General features: G+C 41.9%; 1 protein-coding gene across 1 annotated transcript in view; it reads left to right on the top strand.

The window, feature by feature from the left end:
• The window catches only part of zgc:109965 (Nicalin-1-like), a 19,023-nt gene extending 4,947 nt beyond the window's left edge, over window positions 1–14,076 (top strand). Inside the window, exons 6-15 of the mRNA XM_061262094.1 lie at window positions 7,137–7,240; window positions 7,644–7,732; window positions 8,168–8,307; window positions 9,203–9,381; window positions 9,936–10,023; window positions 10,490–10,528; window positions 11,849–12,021; window positions 12,376–12,429; window positions 13,432–13,510; window positions 14,017–14,076. Coding sequence (XP_061118078.1) covers window positions 7,137–7,240; window positions 7,644–7,732; window positions 8,168–8,307; window positions 9,203–9,381; window positions 9,936–10,023; window positions 10,490–10,528; window positions 11,849–12,021; window positions 12,376–12,429; window positions 13,432–13,510; window positions 14,017–14,076 — 1,005 coding nt within the window. The remainder of the gene's footprint in view (window positions 1–7,136; window positions 7,241–7,643; window positions 7,733–8,167; window positions 8,308–9,202; window positions 9,382–9,935; window positions 10,024–10,489; window positions 10,529–11,848; window positions 12,022–12,375; window positions 12,430–13,431; window positions 13,511–14,016) is intronic.
• The last annotated feature ends 10,786 nt before the right edge of the window (window positions 14,077–24,862 follow it).

The raw sequence follows: 24,862 nt of genomic DNA, 5'->3' as shown, positions 1-24,862 counted from the left end.
ACTTTTAATTGGACTATACTCACAACTCCCACATGGAGGCTTTTTAAAAGCTTTTAAAGGTTAAAGGATTTCTGCTACGTGTGAGTATCATGTAGCTTCCTGATTGTTGCCAAACATGATGGTTCCATCAAGTGTCCTTGATTATGAACTTTTCTGATATAGGTTTGCCAGTTCATATCCATGTCTCCTCTGAAAAAGGAACTCTATCTTCTTATTTGTGATTTCACTTTCATAGCCCTTTAAGCGTTTCATGTATCTGCAGTGTATGTTAAATTAAATTATATTTACCTCTATCTGGTAGCTGAAGACTTTTTAGTGCCATTTTTGATATGACCATTTTCACATGATGAATAATATTGAGTATCCATTTGAACAGTTCAGTGACGATACACATTTTATTGTTATTGTTATTCATTTCATTGTAATTGACCTATTTACCTTGCATTTTTAGCAAGAGAATTAATATACAACGTGATTTCAGGGAGCAACACCACAATGCCACCAGGGAATCAAACCCAAAGCAAAGTAAATTACACAGCAAAAATGTCTTCCATTTTCTTTTCTCCATTTATTGGAAACAGATTAGTGTGACATCTACAGAAATGAAAATGTGTATTATATTTTATATACTATTAATTGCCTTCTTTGTGTTACTTATTTAGCTGGATAATTACTTATCTCTTGATGTATTGTGATTGAAGCTTTCTATAATTTTTGATCATCTCGAGGCCCCCCTGGCAGCCCCCTGAGGCCCTGTTTTGGGTCTCCTAGTGGAGAGCCCCTCACCCTGACTGTTCACTCTGTCGCCCCCTGCTGGAGCTGGCGTTTCTCTCTCCCTGTTTCACGTCTGTGATTTGCGATTGGGAAAAGTGTTAGTGTACGCTGACATGTCTAGGCCGGGAGACACGGGGCAAATTCACAGTTACCTCTCAGACACCTGAGTGGTTATGGTGAGTGAAGGCAGTCCTCGTGGCTGTCCCGCTGATTAACAGCCAATGGGAGCTGCCCCTACACCAACACCAGCAGCCTGAGCTGTGAGGCAGGGTAATAGCCCATTGCATCCAGTGCCTGCAAACCAACAGTGATGTCATAAATCTGACACGCTTTTACAACAGAGATATTGCTTCCGGTCCCTGCTGAACGCTGACGAACACATTCAATTTAATGAACGGCCGTAATTCTGCTCAGTGAAAGACGTTTCACAGGTTTCAGACATGTTCTTTTACACGGTAAACGGCAGTTAGAAACTTTGTGGCCGGGGAACATTTTGATAAGTATCTTCAGTGTACTGAGACAGAATGCAGCAGTAACCATTTTTTGGTTTGTTTTGCTGAAATACTTATTTGGGAATTTGATGTTGCTGATTTCCCAGTCAGTAATGGTCATACGCAACCTCTTAGAGTAGCTATCTGGCAAGTAGGCTGTTTAATCATGCCATTATGCTGATATAAGTATCCAATTGGTTTCTCTATTTGGACAAGTAATGAGGTAATTAAGTGTGATTAAGTTCTGATTCATTCGATAGAGGGAGCAATTGTAGTGCATTTTGAAATGAAATTATTGCAACAACTGAGTGAATTTTGTCAAAAAAACCAACGCATTTTCACAAGGAAACTGAATTGAATGTATTTATCCTTTAAATGGTTATGCCACAATGTTTTCCTGTTTTAATTTAGCTTTTCCTATGATTTGTTTTTCATAGAATTGTTTTTTCCTAGATGGAATAAAGCTACTGATTGCCAGTACTACTTCTACATCTATAATCAACCTGCTAATTTGGCAGTAGGCTAATCCTTTAGCCTAAAAAAAGCACATATCTCTTAAAAATGCAGTCCTTTAATAATTATACATCATGGTCATGATAAAAAATTATAAATGGTAAATTGTTGGCATTTACATAGTGCCTTTATCCAAAGCGCTGAACAATTGATGCTTCTTTTAACCATTCACACACACTCACGGCGATTGGCTGCCATGCACGGCACCAACCAGCTCATCAGGAGCAATTGGGGGTTAGGTGTCTTGCTCAGGGATACTCCGCCACAACCAGGGTGGATCGAACCGGCAACCCTCCGACTGCCAGATGACTGCTCTTACTGCCTGAGCAGTATTAGCAGTGCTTCGTTGAGTAGTGGCTTCATTCATTTAGAGTTTCTAGAACCTCTAAATACTGAAGGCTCTCGGCCTTATATACGGTATATCCTGTATGTATATAATTAGAATGCTGATTGTGCCTGTAACTGCCATTGGCATAGAAATCTGCTGTTAGTCTGCCATTAGCGATTTAGCAGTATTTTAACATAGCACAACTTACTGAGGAAAACAGACCATTTAGCCTGACAATGTTTGCCATTTTCCTACCACTAGTGTCTTCATGCTAATTTTACATTAAAATGAGTTAGTATCTATTACTGTAGTAGATAACAGATTGAATGCAGGACAAAGAGGGTTTTTGTGGATGTGGTGGTTGGTGGTAATGAAATCTTTCCATGCAGAGTAGAAGTTAATTGATTAGTTTTACTGGCAGTCACTCTCTCCAGCCTTGTACTTACTCTTGGGTGCAAGACTTCAGTACAAACATGTGAGTCAAATTCACTCATCTGTTAAATAAACAAGTGAAAAAATCAAATCACTCCTTGTCCTTGAACGTGCCCTCTGCCTATATTTGTTTCTATCTCTCACTCCCCCTGTTTTCCTGTCTCTCTATTCATGTACGTGTCTGTCTGCATTTCTGTTCCTGTGTGACTGTCTGTCTCGTTCTGTTTGTCTCTGTCTCTTTCTGTGTCTGTTCATCCCTGTCATTCCTGTATCTGTTTGTCTGTCTCTTCGAGTGTCTGTCTGTCAGTCTCCGTCTTCCCTCCCCCTTCTGTTCCTCTCTTTCTCCATGTATTCTCTATGTATTGTTCTTATTGTTCTTATCATTTACGGACATATTGAGCGCAGGCCATCAGCTGTTTCTGAGCATACCCATTAAAGCATTACATCGGCACAGCGTTACAGCAACGTTGTGCCAGCGTTGCTGGTGTTTTGCAAGGATTGTTGGTGTTGTGACAGCATTGTTGGTGTTGTGCAAGGATTGTTGGTGTTGTGTGAGGATTGTTGGTGTTGTGCGAGGATTGTTGGTGTTGTGCCAGTGTTGTTGGTGTGGTGAGGATTATTGGTGTTGTGTGAGGATTGTTGGTGTTGTGCGAGGCTTGTTGGTGTTGTGCCAGAGTTGTTGGTGTTGTGTGAGGATTGTTGGTGTTGTGCCAGCGTTGTTGGTGTTGTGCGAGGATCGTTGGTGTTGTGCCAGCATTGTTGGTGTTATGCCGGCGTTGTTGGTGCTGTGCGAGGCTTGTTGGTGTTGTGCCAGAGTTGTTGGTGTTGTGCGAGGATTGTTGGTGTTGTGCCAGCGTTATTGGTGTTGTGTGAGGATTGTTGGTGTTGTGCCAGCGTTATTGGTGTTGTGTGAGGATTGTTGGTGTTGTGCCAGCGTTATTGGTGTTGTGTGAGGATTGTTGGTGTTGTGTGAGGATTGTTGGTGTTGTGCGAGGATTGTTGGTGTTGTGTGAGGATTGTTTGTGTTGTGTGAGGATTGTTGGTGTTGTGCCAGCGCTGTTGATGTTGTGTGAGGATAGTTGGTGTTGTGCCAGCATTGTTGGTGTTATGCCGGCGTTGTTGGTGTTGTGTGAGGATTGTTGGTGTTGTGTCAGCGTTGTTGGTGTGTGAGGATTGTTGGTGTTGTGCGAGGATTGTTGGTGTTGTGCCAGCGTTATTGGTGTTGTGTGAGGATTGTTGGTGTTGTGCCAGCGTTATTGGTGTTGTGTGAGGATTGTTGGTGTTGTGCCAGCGTTATTGGTGTTGTGTGAGGATTGTTGGTGTTGTGTGAGGATTGTTGGTGTTGTGCGAGGATTGTTGGTGTTGTGTGAGGATTGTTTGTGTTGTGTGAGGATTGTTGGTGTTGTGCCAGCGCTGTTGATGTTGTGTGAGGATAGTTGGTGTTGTGTCAGTGTTGTTGGTGTGTGAGGATTGTTGGTGTTGTGCGAGGATTGTTGGTGTTGTGCCAGCGTTATTGGTGTTGTGTGAGGATTGTTGGTGTTGTGCCAGCGTTATTGGTGTTGTGTGAGGATTGTTGGTGTTGTGCCAGCGCTGTTGGTGTTGTGTGAGGATTGTTGGTGTTGTGCCAGCGCTGTTGGTGTTGTGTGAGGATAGTTGGTGTTGTGTCAGCGTTGTTGGTGTGTGAGGATTGTTGGTGTTGTGCGAGGATTGTTGGTGTTGTGCCAGCGTTATTGGTGTTGTGTGAGAATTGTTGGTGTTGTGCCAGCGTTATTGGTATTGTGTGAGGATTTTTGGTGTTGTGTGAGGATTGTTGGTGTTGTGCGAGGATTGTTGGTGTTGTGTGAGGATTGTTTGGGTTGTGTGAGGATTGTTGGTGTTGTGCCAGCGCTGTTGGTGTTGTGTGAGAATAGTTGGTGTTGTGCCAGCACTGTTGGTGTTGTGTGAGGATAGTTGGTGTTGTGCCAGCGCTGTTGGTGTTGTGTGAGGATTGTTGGTGTTGTGCCAGCGTTGTTGGTGTTGTGTGAGGATTGTTGGTGTTGTGCCAGCGTTGTTGGTGTTGTGCGAGGACTGTTTGTTCGGGGTTGGCCCTCTTGAGTCCTGTTAAACAGCCCTGACGATTAAGCCTAAGGACAGCTGACTTCTTCCAGTCGCCAACACTGCAGTACTGGGCTGGCTGGGCTGGGCTGGGTAATCAGGGTAATGCATAGATAAGTGTAACAGCATAAAGATCCAAAATGAAAGGAATCCATCTTCATTATATGCCGGCACCACCTTACTTAATTCTAACACTATGTCTTCCTAAATGTGTGCCTTATATTTTCATGTGTACTGTCTCTATAAATATACCATACTCATATTTTGTGTTTTATGCTTTACGTCATGGCTTTGTTATTGGGCAGATGCTTCATGTTCACATAATCCCACATCTGCAATGTCTGCTCTCCTTCAAATCACCTGAAAATATCTTCATTTCAAAATCTAAATCAGGGCTGCCCAATCCAGTTCCTGGAGATCTACCATTCTCTATGTTTTCACTTCAACCCTAATGTGACACACCTGATTCTGCTAACTAGGAGCTCAACAAGCTGGTGAATATGATATGCTTTATTAGGGTTGGAATGAAAACCTACAGGACGGTAGATCTCCATAAATGGGGTTGGGCAGCCCTGCTGTAAACAATAAGGCCCGCTGTCCAACATTTTACGGGAATTTCCTTACCCAGTAAATATTCAGAGGTACAAAATTATGTATTATTATTATTATTATTATTATTATTATTATTATTATTATTATTGTTGTTGTTGTCATAATCCTAATCCTCATTGTTATAATTATCTGTGTGAATTGTCCAAACATTAGGATTAAAATGTCCAATCACAGTCCCTGCTAAAATATAAATATGAATCAGTAATCGTAATCTTACTTATTTTGACAGTCAATCATTTCCAGGGCTGCCCAACCCCATTTTTGGAGATCTACCGTCCTGTAGGTTTTCATTCCAACCCTAATAAAGCACATCATATTCACCAGCTTGTTCAGCTCCTAATTAGTAGAATCAGGTGATCTCCAGGAACTGGATTGGGCAGCCCTGATCTAAATTATTCTTTTTTTAAACATAATGCCATAACAAGTCCAGAAAGTGGACTGGTTAACAAAAAAATGTTGTCATAAAAATATGATTTTATGTTATGTGTATTTTGTAGTGTAGGCTTCAGCACAGTCGAATATATGCTTCTTAACATTGCTCAAGTCCCCTGCGGTGATCAAAAATGAATTGTTGGGTCTTAGGAGGTTCCTGCTCGGTAGAAACGCTGAACTACATATCACACATTTGTATTTTGTGGCACAGAACAATAACCCCTCTATAATGGAAATGGCTGCCGTGCCCAACAGGGACCATTTCATGCTGCAAAGCCTGTGAGAAGAACGTCAAAACTATGTGTGAGACCTGTTAAATTCGCAGTTATGCTCTTGCCAACAAAAGAGCAAGCCTCTCTAACACCCTCTTCTTCTCCTGTCTACTTACTGGAGATTAATCTTAGTGGGCTACTGATGTATGTGCCAATGCTCACGCAGGTAGGCTAATAATCATATCAAGATGCTAGCATTACTAATGAAGAGAGGCACATTATAATTTTTTATACGTTTTTCTCTGTAAACATTTTTGCTGCTTCACTCTGTTGAACCTGGCATCAGACGGTTTAGCGTTGTGGGTTATCTGATATTATTGACATATCGCTCACAAACTGACACTTCAGTGGAGTTTCAGGCCATGTTTCTAATGTACTGTATTTGGGGTTGGCAACCCAAATTAGGCTATTTGACAAATGTTCTAGGCATGGGTATACATTTTTAATAAATACAGATAAATTAAAATAATGCAACAGTGAATTTTATTGTATTGTCTATATTGATGAAACATGATTTGTCTTTTAAAAACTGACATTTATCTGCAGGAATCTTACCGATAGGTATCTAAATGGCTAAAGTATCATTATTATTTGACCCAGGTCTGGTTCAATACTGATGGCATTATGAGAAGAGATCATGGGAAGAGAGGCAGTTGTGATTAGAACAGAGGGAATTATGGGAAATGGACTGAGAAAAGCTGAAGAAGCTCACAGTTATTAACCAAGGGGCAGATGGTGAAGGTTATCAGGATTAACCCCTGCAGAAAGTGCCGAACTCTTCAACTTCAGGCCCTGCCAGACAATCTCTGATTGGCTAAAACAGTCACGTGTCCTGCTGTCCATCTGGCAGTCAGTCTACTCATGCTTAAGACTCTTGTCTTGAATCTGTACGATACTTCAGTATTTTCATTAAAATCAACATAAAGTCCAACTATTTCTGGCTATGAGTCATATAATATTTGCATTTGAATGTCATTCCATTTCTGGATGAATTCATTATTCAATAAATGGCAACGGTCTTCGGTCTGGTTAAAAGGAAAAGTTCTTATTTGTCGAATTGCATTTTGCACCTTATACTACTGTACTTCCGTTCCTTCCTCCAAAAGCACTGGAGTAAATATGTCAGTGGTTTTCAGGGTCTGTAGGAAGGCACGGTACTGACCCTTCCCCGCCCCTCCTGTGTGGCAGTGGCTGTCGTACGGATCTGATTCCAACGGCAGCGGTGTGGCCGTGCTCCTGGAGCTGGTCCGCCTCTTCCACGACCTCTACAGCGACCCCCGCAGCCACGCCCCGTGAGTCAGCGTTCCACCGCCCCATACGCTCTTTAACGGGGACATTACTGTGCTACGTTCAGTCAAACCACCGGCCTCCTCACAGTTTTAACCTTAAATCGAGTGATAACCTATAACATGGGGGCTGCCTGTAGCCTAGTGGCTAAGGTACATGACAAGGACCCAGAAGGTCGGTGGTTCAAGCCCTGGTGTAGCCACGAGAAGATCTGCACAGCCTTGAGCAAGGCCCCTAACCTAAGTCTAATCAACTTTAACTCACTTTGGATAAATGCATCCGATAAATGACTAATTATCATTACATAACATTTACTTTAGACTAGTTTCTGCATTCAGAAAGCGTTGCTATGTCAAATGGAGTTGTCAGGTGATGTTAAAACCCCTTTTCTTTCTTGATTTCACTCAGGTACCACTTGCTTTTCTCCCTGACCGGTGGGGGCAAGTACAACTTCCTAGGGACCAAGCGTTGGATCGAGGAGAATCTGGACCATGCTGGTGCGTCAGCCTTGCTTTATTCATTTCCTCCTGCCTAATCTGAGTGTTCTGAAGGGACTGTTCACACCAGCACCCTGTAAGCGCTCATAGACGGGTCATGAGTCCATGGGAAGGATGTCTCGAGGGCCCCTCCCTTACCAAAATAAATGTAGCACACATTCTGCAGCGGGGTATTGTTGTTATTGTATTGATATTGTTGGGTGTTGTTGTAATTGTAATTGTAGGGTGATATTGAGGTTATCGGGAGTTATTGTAATTGTAGGGTGATATTGAGGTTATCGGGAGTTATTGTAATTGTAGGGTGATATTGAGGTTATAAGGAGTTATTGTAATTGTAGGGTGATATTGAGGTTATAAGGAGTTATTGTAATTGTAGGGTGATATTGAGGTTATAAGGAGTTATTGTAATTGTATTGTGATATTGTCGTGTCTCAGAGTCCAGCCTCATTCAGGACAATGTGGCGTTTGTCCTGTGTCTCGACACGCTGGCCAACGGTGACGGACTGTTCCTCCACGTGTCTCGACCCCCCAAGCCTGGCACCCCTCAGCACACCTTCATCCAGGAGCTGGAGCAGGTGAGGGAGGGAGCACCCCAAACACCAACGGCTCATCTATATGGGCCCATCTATACGGGCTCACCCATCTATACGGCCCATCTATACAGGCTCATCTATACGGGCTCATCTATACGGCCCATCTATACAGGCTCATCTATACGGCCCATCTATACGGGCCCATCTATACGGGCCATCTATACCGGCCCATCTATCCAGGCTCATCTATACGGGCTCATCTATACGGGCTTATCTATACGGGCCCATCTATACAGGCTCATCTATACGGCCCATCTATACGGCCCATCTATACGGGCCCATCTATACGGCCCATCTATATGGGCTCATCTATACGGGCTCATCTATACGGCCCATCTATACAGGCTCATCTATATGGGCCCATCTATATGGCCCATCTATACAGGCTCATCTATACCGGCTCATCTATACGCCCCATCTATACGGGCCCATCTATACAGGCTCATCTATATGGGCTCATCTATACGGCCCATCTATACAGGCTCATCTATACGGGCTCATCTATACGGGCGCATCTATACGGGCTCATCTATACGGCCCATCTATATGGGCTCATCTATATGAGTCCATTAGGTTGAAAAGTGAAATTTTGTTTTCTTTTTTTATCTGGAGAAAACCTGAGCTATATTGATGATAACCTAGTCTGTTTTTATTGAAAATCTCTCAAACTAGATTTCTAGATGTCTAGACTCTAGCGATGTTCACTGGGATGGCAGTACAAGCTGATTAATGATGCTATTAATTCGGATTTGGCATTTCACCAGATCTCCAAGTCACATGACACTGAGCGCCATCTTTCTGCATTTTATTTCTGAAGCACTGCCATCTCACTGCTGGCTAAACGAGTCCCACTCCCTGCCTCCCCCCCTCCACACAGGTGGTATCTTCCCGTTTCCCCTGGGTGAAGGTGGGAATGGTCCATAAGAAGATCAATCTGGGGGAGTCCACGGTGGCGTGGGAGCACGAGCGGTACAGCATGCGCCGGATCCCTGGCTTCACCCTCTCTCACCTGGACGACCCCCGGTCTGAGCAGAGGGGCTCTATCTTGGATACCATGTGAGGGCTGTTTTTGGGGGTGTGAGGGGCGAGTGTGAGCTACTCTGGGACAGTGAGGTACTGTATGCATTTATAGGACACTGCAGGAATCACAGTGATATATGTCTCAGTTTGTGTCATGCACTAGCTTCAGTCTGGGTTGAGTTCATTTGACTCCATATTAGCATATTAGTATCATATATGCCAGACTACAGTTAAATAATGGACCACAGATACACATGCTAGACTAGTCTTTGATGAAATTTATAAAGCTAGGTATTCTCTGATGAAATTCGGTTTTGCATCCAATCAACATTTGACCATAACTTCAAATTACCCGTAAATTAAAATGTTACACTTCAAACACATTTTGGTTAATTAATTTGAGTGATTGCTGAGCTCGCCAAACTGTGTGAAGAAAAAAAAGTTTATTTGTAAATCAGAGTTATGGACCAATCCAGGCCTATACACCTGCCCCAGGCAGTGGTACAGCAGTACCTCGTTTGAGGATTGAACCAGCAACCTCTGAGTTACAAACCCAGGTCCCTCTTCTCTGCCCCCCCCCCCCCCCCCAGTTCCCAGACAGACATCAGGAAGCTGAAGAGGAACGCGGTGATCGTGGCTGAGTCCCTCGCCCGTGTCATGTACAACCTCTCGGACAAGGTGTGCCCCACATACACCTAGGTTTGGGGGGAGACTGGGCGACATGTCACTTTTAATATTCTCATATCAATAAATACTACCTAGTGTACTTGTGAAACTTGATGATAGGTGGTCCAACAGTGAGTCTCCCCCAAAGCTGAAATGAGTCATACACGCCCCAAAGGTCAAAAAGTGTGATGACACTTCTGTGACTCACCTGTCTTCTCTTTTATATATACACATTGTCTTTCTCTTTAAAATATATATTCTTGAGTGGCCACTGTCCGAGCAGCTCGAAATATCACAGGTTTTCTGCTATTTCAGTATAAAAAAACATCCATAAAACACAAAAAGAGTTGGTGAATTTACAGGCCATCAGAGGTCTCTCTGGTGGCCTGTAAATTCACCAACTCTTTTTGCCAGTTTTTCTGGTATGTGTTAAACTTTTAAAACAGCGGATTGATCGTGTTGCTTTGTTTTGGCTCAGGGGTCACCGAAGGAGCTGCAGGTGTTTAAGGGCCAAATGGTGAGACACTTTTATTAATGAATATGCTTTTGTCAAAATGTTCCTAATCTGTTATTGGTTCATTGTATTCTTTAACAATGTAAAATCTATTTACTCATATGTTGCGCAAAATCCAAGAGGGAATAATGAAATAAAGAGCATGTCGGTATTGGCTGGATACTGATATAATTAAGATTTAATTATGAAAATGTAGCCTAATCACAGTCCCTCATTTATTTATTTATTTAATTTGTAATGTATACTAATCAATCCCATGAACAAAGCTGTACAGATAATCCATAGACTCATGCTCTCTATTTAATAAAGTCCCAATATCTTGAATACTAATGAAATGTATTACATTTCTTCTTAGTGGGCTGATGTCTGTTGCATTTGTGCTATAACAGGGAGCTATTTGCAACATTATTGGCCAATGTGGCCAGGCAAACATTGCTTATTGATGTCAGCCCCAGAATTTCAATATCGTACATTGCTGCTCATAAAAAAGTGGACTAATTAGCTTGGATGAGGTCACCATATTAATGTTTCAATATGTGCAAACAAGTATTAGTTTTTAAATGTGGAACCTCATTTCATTATTAGCAGTAGCTGAGATGATTTTAGTGAAGCTGTAGCAACACCAGTCTTCGAATTAGTATTAATATTGATATGAATGTTGTTAATTCATTTTCAGGTTTCAATTATCCAAGCTAATGTGTAAATTTGTAAACAGGGTCCAGGGAAGAGTATTGCATTTTAAACTAGCACTAGTGCAATTTCCTTGTATTAATATAATAAGAAATTACAGGCATATTTCATCATTGAGGAAATAATTTATGCGCCACCAAGCTTATTATATAATTACTCTTAATAGGTAGTGCATTTGCAGACATAATAAGAAAGTTTTTGGGGGTGGGGCCATGTGCCACTGATCTCAGATACTGAAATGGTAACCACTAGCAAAAATAGTACACTTCTTTGCAGTGAATTTCACTTTTTCGATTTCATTTAATAATTATTGATATATTGACATACTTGGGAAATAATGTGTTTATTCTGATATGATATGCATTTTTATATTTTTAACATACAATATATTATACGATTGCTCTTACATTAAATCTTATCCATCCATCATATCATTGTTTAAATACAATGGAAACAGGTTCACAGTAAACTTGAAGTGTATTCTGCTGCCCTCTGTTGGCCATAGCTGGACATTACACTGAAAGTTTAACAGGAATTGGAAGTCTTCTCAGGCGTGGTCATGAGGGGCTGAAGGGCATTGTTAGTGTGTTATGAGCACATTTTCGGATCAGCTCTCTTGCTCTTCTCCTGCAGGAGATCCAGGACGGCCGTCTCTCGGCGATGATGTCTTTCCTGTCCTCGGTGCCCCGGGCCGCTCAGCTGCTGGACCGTGAACCGGGTCCGGTCCTCCTGGTCCACTCCCTGGAGCAGCAGCTGAGCCGCTACCTCAAGCAGGTCCTGCGACACACCTTCCACAACGACCGCAGGTGAGCCACCTGAATGCAGAATAATAAAACACAGTGAAACACCAACAGATCTGTAGTCTGAATATAGGTTTACAACGCAAATTAAAATCATTTCTTTGGCCTAGTGCGGAAGGTTTAGTGTTGACAGAGCATAGATACAGCCCATTTTCTCCAATCCATTACCCTGCCTCTTCGCACTGTATGGTTCCATATTCAGCCCACAAGCATATCGCCCTCAGGCTGACCTCCACAACCAGCCTCGTGAGAAAATGTGCATTCTACGCAAAAAAAAATGTAAACAGACAAACCAGCACTTGAACAAAGTCGAAATTATGTCTGTGTCACTCATCCATTTCACTTTCCCTTTGCTTTCAGAGATCCTGAGCTCACCTTCTTTGACCAAATGAACCAGCCAATGATGATGTACAGGTGAGTAGTCCTGGCTGTCTGAAGAAGCCCAGACTGGTGGAGGTTTGTCGGTAGAAACTGTGCGCTCGCAGCTAAAGCTATCCTCGCTCGCCCATTGTCCTCCTGTATAGAGTGCTAATCATGTAGCTGCTTTTGCCTAGCCTAGCACTAACATCCTCTCACCTCTGCCTCTGCCACTGCAGAAATAAAATCTTAATCAATGTTATACACTCAAATTCAGACAACTTGTTTCTCTCATTTGAAGATTGTTTTAACATAGCAAAATAATTGGACTGAATTCAATATTATATGTTCCTTGTTTTAAGAAATCTCATCAATCATTTTGTTTTAAGTAAAATTATCTTATCCAACTAACAAATAATTTTGCTATGTTTGCATATTCATATCTCAGTGCCCACTTGCAGGGTAACCCACACATTGACCATTTTGATAGAAATTTCAAAGGGAACAATTTAATCAACCTGCAATCTAGCCTACGCTGCAGCTGATCTTTACAGAATAGTCCAAAATCAGTGCCAATGTTTTTTCTTGGATTATTATTGGATTAACTGTAGAATCTCTCCCCACCTTCAAGCGCAAACTGAAGACGCACCTCTTCAAGCAGCATCTCTCCCTGTCCCTCCCTACCTCCCTGTGAACCTTAATTGTTGTCTTTGTGATTTACTTTGTGTATCTGTATTTTTAGTTGGCTAGGTAAGCAGTGTTTGGATAGTTAAGTTTGGTCACTTTTGCTTTGTTGTTTGTTTGTTTATTTGTTTGTTAAAAAAAAAAAAAAAAAAAAAAAAAGATTATTCAAATAGGCCCTGGTCCTTATCTTTGTTGTACAGGTAGCAGTTGAAATTGTACTTCCCTCTAGGGTCTTTCAGCGCACTTATCCCTGGTTATGGGTATGCACTTTGTTGTACGTCGCTCTGGATAAGAGCATCTGCCAAATGCCATTAATGTAATTATTTCCCATTAACATCTTGTTACATACATGTCCTGTGCTTGTGCTGTGTCCAGGGTGAAGCCTGCTGCATTTGACCTCTTCCTCGGGGGATGCATCGCTGTGTACATAGCAGTCGTTTACTTCGCCATTCAGGTACAGTGTTTATCCAAACCCAGCCAGTCCCAGTCCCGTCTCAGTTCTGCTGTGTTTACTGTAGGTGGCCCAACCCTTGCACATTGTGTTAAAATGCAGTGTGGGGACACACCCAATGCAGTGTTAGTTCCACACCAGTGCCAACTAGGGTTGCCAGATTTTGGACCGGAATGTCCCTTTTATAATGATTCGTACAGGTCTGGTTTGTGGTTCCAACTGGACATATAAAGGCCTGGACTGAATCATTTATTTAAATGTGACCGCGGGTTTGTAATTAATTCCTTCTTTGGTGTCCATTTCAAACATAGTTTTCTTATTCTGATACTCAAAACAATAAGCTAATATATTATATGTGGGATGCTTCTCTGTGTTCTCAAGTGACACAGTAAATATAAAAATACAGGGTCACTACTTTTGGAGTTGACATTCCAAACAGTAAGAAAATGAACAAAAATCTCAATAAAATATATGTACAATATGTATTTCTGTTCTGTTATCTCTTGCAGAATTTTGGTCACGTGTACACCAAACTCACCAAAATGGCTATGAGGCCCAAGCAGCAGTGACACCCACCTGCAGTTGGTGCACAGGAGCTGGGGAAGAGACAGCAGGAAACTGCCAGGATGTGGTCAAGTGTAGGCCCAAATGGAGAGAAGTGGTCTTTGCTACCACCAACTGCCATCAAAACTGAGCATTTAAAAGCTTTTGTAGTTTCACTGTATTCAAACATTTTATGAGTTTGTTTTCTGAATGAATTTGTGTTTTGAATAAAAAGAAAAATCAATTACCATGCAGTCTTCCCTTTCTTAACTGACAATGGCAACAGTTGGCCATCTGAACATATTCCTTTACCTGGATTTGCTTTCCTATTGTCCTGCAGTTTTGAATTATTCATAGAGGCTAGTCATTGACAAAGGGAACTGCAAAGACAGACTCGCTGGAAGTGAAAGTTAATAATGAACTACTTCCAGGTAACCCGATCGCCGGTATTCAGCGAGAGTGAATGGAGCTCATGTTACAGAGAGTACTACTCAGTCTTCTACTGACACAGATTGCACAGGCGTGTACAGTCACCATACAGGGTAACGAGGGTAGGAGACTGTTAGCAGCTACATCACTCTTAAACACCAACAGTTTATGGGTTTAAAAAAGCAAGTGTTGGAGTTGCTGGATGTCCATTGTTGAGCCGGTATAAATAAAATGTACCCAGCCTATTGGCTATGTTGTTCTTCCCCCCTCCCCAATCCGCGATCTATCTTCAACTTGTCGTTCACATCCTCTGGTTAGCCTCACCACCGTGCAGTGACCTTTTTTTTGGGTAGTGGTAGTGGCAGTGGTCACCCTAGTTAGAGACACTCACGGACAGCCTCTGGTGTGACTACACAGGTCAGAGATTCCAACGTGTCCATTTATACTACTGGCTGGTTGCCATGGAGGTGAAGGTTAAACGAACAGCACTGTGGTGGCTGAGTGGTTCTCCACAACTGAGAATAAGAAACGTTTAGAGCCTGCTCAGGAGAAGCATATTCAATTTCAATTCAGTTTTGACTTCAGAAATTTTACAGAAGTCTGTACATTCAGGTGCTTGTTCCCCAAAGGCCTTTATTGATAGGGTGAGATAAACCTTAGAGAAGTGGCCTTAGAGAAGATTCATGAACAGAAGGTTTATGTTCTGATAGGTCTTGTGTAACTGACAGTTCCACGTTGTTTGCTCATTATGCATCTAAACAGGAAATATTTAGTACTAAAAAGCTATTTGTGTCCTTAGGCGATATAGCCAGGGGTATACTAATATGACACACTGCCAGGGTTCATATTAGTATACCCCTGGCTATACCGCCTAAATAGACAAATCGCTTTTTAGTGTAGAACCAGGAGAAGAGAATCTGTGAACTGTGGCCAGTATGCAGCACAGTGGTGTAGTACTTAGCACTGTTGCCTCACAAGAAGGAGATTCTGGGTTTATATCCTGGCAGGCCAGATCATCTCTGCCTGGAGTTTGCACGTTCTCCCCATGTTCACATGGGTTTACTCCAGGTACTCTGGTTTCTTCCAACACTCAAAGACATGTATGTCAGCTTAGGTGTGCTCCTGCCTTGACCAATGCACTGGCCTCAGAACTGGAGTTGGTCCCTGGGTGCTGCACTATGGCTGCCCACTGCTCTTAAGTAACTAAGATGGGTCAAATGCAAAGGACAAATTACCCCAGGGGTTCAATTGAGTTTATCTTATCTTATGAAGGAGGAGTGGAGAGGCAGGGGAAAATGCACCATCTCCACGGTGATCACCCTCCATTGCACCCATCAGCCAGGATCGATTGACCTTTAACGGGTTAAGATGTTAAATATGTGATTACTGTAGAGTGTTCTTAGCTGAACATTCTAATGCTGATGTAAGAATCACTGCTGGTAATTGAAAGTAGAATTCTAGAACAGTGACACTGAATTTTGACAAAAAAACAACAACAACCCTAGTCTTCAAAGGGTTAATTGGCTGCTTCAGTATTGTGGTTTGAGAGAAAGGTGACCCCTCTCCCCCGTCACCACAGGAATTGAGGGGAGACAAAAGGCCCTGAGCAGGTCTATCGGCCTGCTGGCTGAATTATTAATGGTCAGAAATTCACAAGGAGCCCCCCGGGTAGGGGGGAGAGGGGACAGGGTGGAATCCAGATGGGGGCCAACCAGACTCCCAAATTAGAGACCCTGTTGAATGATGGGTGCTCAGATTGCAGATCTCTACTTTCGGCCGTTTAGACCATTTACAGCAGTTATAGTACCGCGCTTTTACCATGCTAACCATGCCCAATGATTCCATGACACATGTACAGTACATGCCAATCACATTCAGATTATGTTGTACGAAAGTGACTTCCTCAGTTATATATGGAGTTAACTTGGTGTGCACTTGCGATGGGAATTTCAGTTACGTTCATATTAGGTCACATTTGGTCCTCTTCCATTGAAAATACAGGATAAATTCTACACTCTCAGAAATAAAGTGACAGCGGAGGTACAGTACTGTGCAAAAGTTTTAGGCAGGTGTGGAACAATGCTATAAAATAAGAATGCTTTCAAAAATAGAAACGTTAATAGTTTATTTTTATCAGTTAACAAAATCCATGAACAGAAAAAGTGAATGAACAGAAGAAAAATCTAAATCAAATAAATATTTGGTGTGGCCACCCTTCAAAACAGCATCAATTCTTCTAGGTATACAGTTTTTGAAGGAACTCAGCAGGTAGGTTGTTCCAAACATCTTAGAGAACTAGCCACAGTTCTTCTGTGGATTTAGGCAGCCTCAAATGCTTCTGTCTCTTCATGTAATCCCAGACAGACGATGATGTTGAGATCAGGGCTCTGTGGGGGCCATACCATCACTTCTAGGACTCCTTGTTCTTCTTTATGCTGAAGATAGTTCTCAATGATATTGGCTGTATGTTTGGGGTCGTTGTCCTGTAAATTTGGGGCCAATACCTTCAGGGAGATGCCTCCCTGAATGTATTGCATGATGGATAAGTATCTGCCTGTACTTCTCAGCATTGAGGAGACCATTAATTCTGACCAAATCCCCAACTCCATTTGCAGAAATGCAGCCCCAAACTTGCAAGGAACCTCCACCATGCTTCACTGTTGCCTGCTTCACATGTTTCACTGTTGCCAGACACTCATTCTTGTACCGCTCTCCAGCCCTTCGGCGAAAAAATTGCCTTCTGTGACAGCCAAATATTTCACATTTTGACTCATCAGTCCAGAGAACCTGCTGCCATTTTTCTGCACCCCAGTTCCTGTGTTTTCCTGCATAGTTGAGTCATTTGGCCTTGTTTCCATGTTGGAGGTATGGCATTTTGGCCGCAATTCTTCCATGAAGACCACTTCTGACCAGACTTCTCTGCACAGTAGATGGGTGTACCTTGGTCCCACTGGTTTCTGCCAATTCTGAGCTGATGGCACTGCTGGACATCTTCCGATTGCGAAGGGAAGTAAGCATGACCTGTTTTTCATCTGAGTTTCCTTGGCCTACCACTGCATCTAAGGTCCTCAACGTTGCCCGTTTCTTTGTGCTTCTTCAACAGAGCTTGGACAGCACATCTGGAAAGACCTTGCTGATGCAGTATAACTACCTTGTGTCTTGTTGCTGTGCTCAGTCTTGCCATGGTGTATGACTTCTGACATCAAACTGTCTTCAGCAACCTCACCATAGAAGAAGAATTTGGCTGTTTCTCACCCAGTTTTAACCAGCTGTTTCTGTTTCAGTTAATGATTGTTTCATATTAAATTGATGATCATTAGCTCCTGTTTGGTATAATTGGTTAATCACACCCCTGACTATATGCCAACAAACTTTGTGCAAGTGTACCTAGAAGAATTGATGCTGGTTTGAAGGGGTGGTCACACCAAATATTGATTTGATTTAGATTTTTCTTCGGTTCACTCACTTTGCATTTCGTTAATTGATAAAAATAAACTATTAACATTTCTATTTTTGAAAGCATTCTTACTTTATAGCATTCTTTCACACCTGCCTAAAACTTTTGCACAGTACTGTACATTTCTGTTCTTCAAGGATTTTTGTTTGATATTTTGTTCGCCAAGAACAGTAATGTTCTCTTTGGGTACACATGAATACTTTTCCAAGCAAAAAAGGTACAAATTAGGGAAGAAGAGAGGGGGATGGAAATAGTGTGTGCAGTGCAACGCATTGGGAGAGAGAGAGAGAGAGAGAGAGAGAGAGAGAGAGAGACAGGGAGAGAGAGAGAGGGAGGGAGAGAGAGAGACAGAGAGATTGTGTGTCAGAGAGAGGGAGTGTCAAAGAGAGACAAAGAATGAATGAAAAAGAGCGAGTGAGAAGTGTGTGTGAGAGATAGTTAGTTGGGGTTAGGGTTAGGTTTAGGGGAGATATTTATTGTTACGCAGAGCCTGCAGAGGAGATGAGTGTACAGTTCAGGACCAGCACGTACACAGAAGAGTTCAGGTGCCCCCCACGGGGAAAACCAGCTCGACCCAGACCCTGCTCTGCTCACCGGCGAAACAACCCCCACCCCAGACCGGTAAGAGTCCGAGCACCTGCCCCCTCCTCCGCTACTCATCCCCCTGTTCTCTCATTCTATCAGCTACGTTTCCCCTCTGTCTGAAAAGTGTTTTCATACAATGCATGGAAAGAACTATTACTAATACTGGTGCTGCTGCTAATAACAATAACAACAATAGCCATAACAGTGTTATTATTTTGGATTATTATTATTAATTGTGCATTATTAATGTTGTTATTGTTATTATTGCACTTATTGTTATTATTTATTATTGTTTATTATTATTTTTTATGATTCTTATTCTGAAATAATACTACTACAATAACAACAACTATTATTATTAATTAGCCATTTTTAATAATAGTTAAGATACTTATTAATTTATTTGCTTTCTAGGTTCTAATTCTCGGTTCGAGTTGGCTGGTTATATTCTCTATATTTGTATGTATTGGCTCATTTGTCTCTCTCAATCCCACAGCTTATTCAGTTTAGACTGTCCAAAGTCAGTGCTTACTCTTCAGCTGGGAGAAAGCTCAGGCAGTCTCATGCATCATTCATCACTCGTGTCATGAGAGAAGGTGTAAACTTTGCGACGTGCCTTACCTTCCCTGATAACTACACCGCAACACAATACCACAGTGTAGGGAGTACAAAGGGAAGCAACAGACAACAGCGAGATGTTTGATGCACAGCGAGTGGAAATGATGCATTTTTAAAGAGGCTAAATCGAATGCTGCAGTTTTAATTCAAATGCCCCTCGCCGTTAAAGATAATGCCAGTGTCTTGGATCATTTATTTATCAATCAGTTCCCCCAGCTCTGTGCACTGTATCAGAGGGGTCTGCTGTCTGAGACCCCAGTCTAAGGCCATGTCCAAATCTGCTCATACTGTTTAACATATTTACGGATTTTTTAGGAGGTCCCACCATGAGGAAGCGGCAGAGCCATCTTCGGGTTCAATCGCAGTCCAATAAATCAGGGCTTTTTAGTATAAGGGCGGACATCTTGCATAATTTCTTGCTGTGCCGTTGGAAAATAGCATGGTGATATGTCGTGTTTTTTTTTTCTTTTTTTTTTTTTCGTGTAGAACATATTTTGAAGACACAGGAGACACAGGAGTGTCCGTTTTGAGAACATTTTTGCCTAATTAACTTTCTCATCCTGTGTACCCAGGTTACAGTATACACTCAATAGTATAGGCAAGTCAGCTGTTTCAGACACGGCCTGTGATATTCTTATCCCCCAGGACTTCCTGTTTCCCAGACGGCTGCAGACTGGCTATGGAGCTCGGCAGACGGCTCCAGCGCAGACGTCCCTCCATTACGGCTCTCGCCTCTTCCCCCCTCTCAGACACGTCTCGTTCCCGTGCCAGGGTACCGTAGGCTGCTCCCAAAAACACTGCCCCTCTCACAGCGACGGTGGCCTCAAACTCGTTCCTCAGGGCCATGGTGGGCCGTGTGTATTCTGGTTTCTATTTCAGCCTGGGATTTGATTATATCATTATTTCAATTATTTGCTGACTTTTGCATATCACCAAGCACTTTATTCGGAACTTTTTTACTTTATTACACCTACATATTCATGCGATTATCTAATCAGCCAATTGTGTGGCAGCAGTGCAATGCATACAGTCATGTAGATATGAGTCAGGAGCTTCAGATAATGTTCACATCAACCATCAGAATGGGGAAAAAATGTGATCTAAGTGACTTTGACCTTGGAATGATTGTTGGTGCCAGACAGGGTGGTTTGAGTATCTCAGAAACTGCTGATCTCCTGATATTTAAATGCACACGGGTCTCTAGAGTTTACAATGAATGGAGAAAAAAACATTTTTTCAAAAAGCATTTTTTCAGACAGAAACGCCTTGTTAATGAGAGAAGTCAGTGGAGAAGGGCCGACTGGTCAAAGCTGACAGGAAGGTGACAGTAATGCAAATAACCACACATTACAATAGTGGTATGCAGAAGAACATCTCTGCACACACAACACAACTCTAGGTGGATAGGCTACAGCAGTAGAAGACTAAAAAATAAGCCTAATAAGTACCTAATAAAGTGCTCGGTGAGTGTAAACTGAAATGCGTTATTTATTTTGTGTAAAGAATATTCTGTGCTTTAATGCAATTAAATGCTTATGGCTTAATGAGTAATTGCAATGAGTTCAGGCAGCATTCATTGGTTTGAATGAAGACCTGTATACATATTATTACATTATTGGCATTTGGCAGACGCTCTTATCCAGAGCGACATACAGTTGATTAGACTAAGCAGGAGACAATCCTGCTCAGGGTTAAGGGCCTTGCTCAAGGGCCCAACGGTTTAGGGTTTCCTGCAAAGAGTTCCGGGAATCTGGAGCGCAGAATCTGAAAGAGATCTTTCCAAAATGTGATCCCTGAGATCCATAAAGTAACGACTGATGTTGGAGTTAGTTGTAAGGCAGGGGTGCACAATGGCCAATTTGCCAACTTCTACTCTTAATTTTTTCAATATGCTGAATCATTTATCAATTGATCTGATATCTATACAGCTGCAGACTCCAAGTGTATCAAAGAATGTACTGTCCTCAAGTACAGGATTGAACCAGCATAGTTTATAGAGCTGTCAGGAAAATAAAAGGAAGGTAATTGTTTGGAACAGAAGCCAGCGCACAGACCGGCCCTCCAGGACCGGAGTCGTGCAGGCCTGTTCTGGGTCACATGGTCTGCTGGTTCCATCTTCCCCACCTCACCTTCTGTTTCCCTTTCAGCCACTGATGTAGACCCAGCCAGCCAGGCGCCATTTAACCTTCACGTTATGTTCCAGATCTATTTGGCCCCATTCCGTGTTAGCCATCTCTGAAAAGCCACTTTACCTTTTTTTTTTATCTTGATACTGTATGATTGTATCTGTACTGTTTTATTTTATTTATTTTTACATTTGGTGGGATTAAACAGAAAGCATGAAATAAACATGTACATGTAAACATGTCCTGTACAAACCTTGCATACAAAGGTGTTGTATCAGGTTAGCTTTATCATCTGTAACTGTATACAACATGAGGAAATATACACTCAGTGAGCACTTTATTAGGTTTTTTATTATACTTATTTTTTATACTGCAGCCTATAGACCTGTACAGGTTTGGCGCGTTGTGTGTTCAGAGACGTGTTGTGTGTTCAGAGACGTGTGTTGTGTTTTCAGAGACGCGTTGGGTGTTCAGAGACGCGTTGTGTGTTCAGTGACGTGCTGTGTATTCAACTTCCACTCCCCTCAGGCTCTGTAATGAGATGTTTCTCAGATATTGAATATTTATGCATAAAAGGATAGTCATTTGGGAGACAATAAGGCGGCAACCCACAAGGTATCAAAATGTTTTTATTACAATAATTTTCTGTCAATTCAAGCAGTTGGGGTGAATTTTACCCCAAACATAATCTTAGCATAATATGAGGGTAGGTTTGTAATCAGCTGCTCGGTGATGAGTCACTCAAACAGCTCTCCAAGAGGAAGAGCCAGGGAGAGAGACTGCTTGTGAATAGAGTATCCAGCACACTGTGGGGCCAAGTTATGAACACACCAAGGGTTTCTGCCTTGATTACCTCATCCGGAAACACATTAAACTTTGCGATGTGGAAAACTGTACAGTTTTCACAAAACCCCAGCTGATCACGAATGAATCTGAATACCAGTTCCAACCACATAAAATCAGGAATAAATGTTGATACACAAGTTGATGTGTAAAAAAAGCCTCCTCAATACCCATTCATGAGCAAATGTCTTTTCCAAAAAAGGAAACAGAAATATTTGTAAATTCAAGGGAAAATGGGAAACATGCTGCGATACGTTTGGTGAACAAACCTCCCCAGTATTATGGAATGTGTGTTTCTGCCAGCAGAGAGCAGACCTCCGAGCTTGCTCCTGCGTCCCAGCTCCAGGGACAGACCGGCCACTCACCAGCCCGCCCTCAGCTTTGCTCACCGATGTTTGTCGCCCTCTACTGGCCAGCTGTGCAAGCCAGAGCCTGTTGACTCCACTTTGAGAGACAGGCAATTCCAAAACTCCCCAAAATACACTGACTGGTACTGTTTCACCCTTTGATTGGATAATTTGAGTTGGGGATTGACAGTAGACTTACTCTTCTATCATATTGAATATAGAGCTTTAGCAGCTATTACAATATTCTTACTGTACAACGCTTTGGATTGGGAATAGCACTTTACAAATAAAATGTATAATTATTATTATTGTATTGCATATTCAAAACACACACAAAACATGGGAACAACATCAAGACAATCTACCCAAAAAAATAAATCATATAAATGTTTTAATTCATACACCATTGTTTATTTCCCTGCATGTCCCCACAGTTCACTATAGCAGCATTATGTTTGTTGTTTACAGCAAAATGGAGTCCCTCAAATCCTGTATACAAAGTAATGGCCACCTGAACGGACCTCCGTGTTTTCACAGCGACATCCAACCCCACATCGGCCAAGGAAACAGGTCAGGAGCGCTCCTGGACAGGGACCAGAGTCACTGTGAGACTGCTGTACTATATTTGACAGGATGACACGGCACTATCACATGACACTGTGGCATTTCTGGGAGGTATAACTGGTTGGATAACTGCGCTGACTAAAACCCAGGACAGATCTTTTTGCTTCAGTCCATGTTGCATATTTGGGATATTTCCAGGTTGTACTCAGTGCAGTTATCCAGCTAACTCAGTAATCCTGCTTTGTGAAACAGGGCCTTGTTCTGCTCAAGCATCTCACATTGGTAGCCATGTACAGGGCGGCCTGTAGCGTAGTAGTTAAAGTAAATAACTGGGACATGCAAGGTCGGTGGTTCTAATCCCGGTGTAACCACAATAAGATCTGCACAGCCGTTGGGCCCTTCAGCAAGGCCTTTAACCCTGCACTGCTCCAGGGGAGGATTGTTTCCTGCTTAGTCTAATCAACTGTATGTCACTCTGGATAAGAGCGTCTGCCAAATGCCAATAATGTAATGTAATGTTGTATAGACACGTATAAAAATAACAGTGCTGCGTGCTATTGGCACTGTTCTATGTAATTGTACTGACTGTCATTGCAGGTGTCTGTGGTTAACAATAACTGGTTGCACCTGGTCATTTCTGAGCAGTAACCTGTGATCAGAAAAAAGGACTGTTTTGTATCGCAGGGGAATCTCGGGTAGCGATATTCTGAAAGAGCCAATCAGCAAGCGACCAGAAAACACCACTTTCTCCAGGCACCCTAAGCCACAGATGTATTTCACCAAAGCTCGCTCCACCCTAGACCCAAGGTAGGTGCAACAAATAACTAGACCTTGCATAGAACACCACACTAGAGCCTTAAGGCTGTAGCTTATGATGTTGGTTTTTAATTACTTTGAGCTTTGATTTGCATTGCCTGCTTTTAAGAATGATGTTTTAAATGGAAGAGAACATTTTGTAACCAGTAAAGCACTATATACTTATTAAAATGACTAGCTAAAACAGTGGTCCTTTGATGGAAAAACTGCTCCATCCAGCTTCTTGTGATCTACTGTAAGAGCTAATATTTTTTAATATTAATTATTTATTAATTAAATTTTAAATTAAGAGCTTCTTTTTTGAAGCACTTTGAATCCCCTCTTGGGAAAAAATAGTGACTTCAAAAGTGACTTTTATAGTGGGTCCAAAGACATCCTAAAAAAACTCATAAACTTAACCATCATTTGGAAACTTAAACTCATGATAAAAAAAACAAGAAAAACAGATCCAAGATTAATTGTCCATATTCTCACATCATTTTCATTTATTCTATGTACATATAGTGTAAATGGAAAATACTGTCATATTTTTGTATTAATTTTATTTTTGTATGGAGGTTTACAGCCAATCTGTGCCAAGCTTCTCCAAAATGAGAACTAACTTTGTTAAATAAAGGCCAAACAAATACAATGAAAGGGTTCAAATTCACTGCTTGTTTTGTTGCTTATCTTGCAGTGCTGGCTACAGCTGTTTCCAAGTGGTTAAGCCATACACGGCTGGATATTACATCATTCACCCTGAATTTATCTCAGAAAGTAAAAAATGAAATTATGTAATCACCTGCCTTAATATTGTCCGATGACCTGGCAATTTACTTTCCAGACATAAGTCTCTCGGGTTAACCTGAAGAACACAGATTCTACTCTGCTGAAGCACTACAGGGGACATTCAATGAAAATAAAATATTTTCAGCGCAACATGTTTTCTTCTTATATAAGACACTTATGATGTGTAAAAAATGTAAATGCTTAATTTGTGTTCTGCTGGGGCTATTAGGACATATGAATGCATCAATTATGGTTCCAG

The sequence above is a fragment of the Conger conger genome, chromosome 12 (assembly GCF_963514075.1).
Source record: "Conger conger chromosome 12, fConCon1.1, whole genome shotgun sequence".
NCBI classification, from domain to species: Eukaryota; Metazoa; Chordata; class Actinopteri; order Anguilliformes; family Congridae; genus Conger; species Conger conger.
Note: the sequence above shows the minus strand (reverse complement) of the source record. Positions and strands in the feature narration are given on the sequence as shown.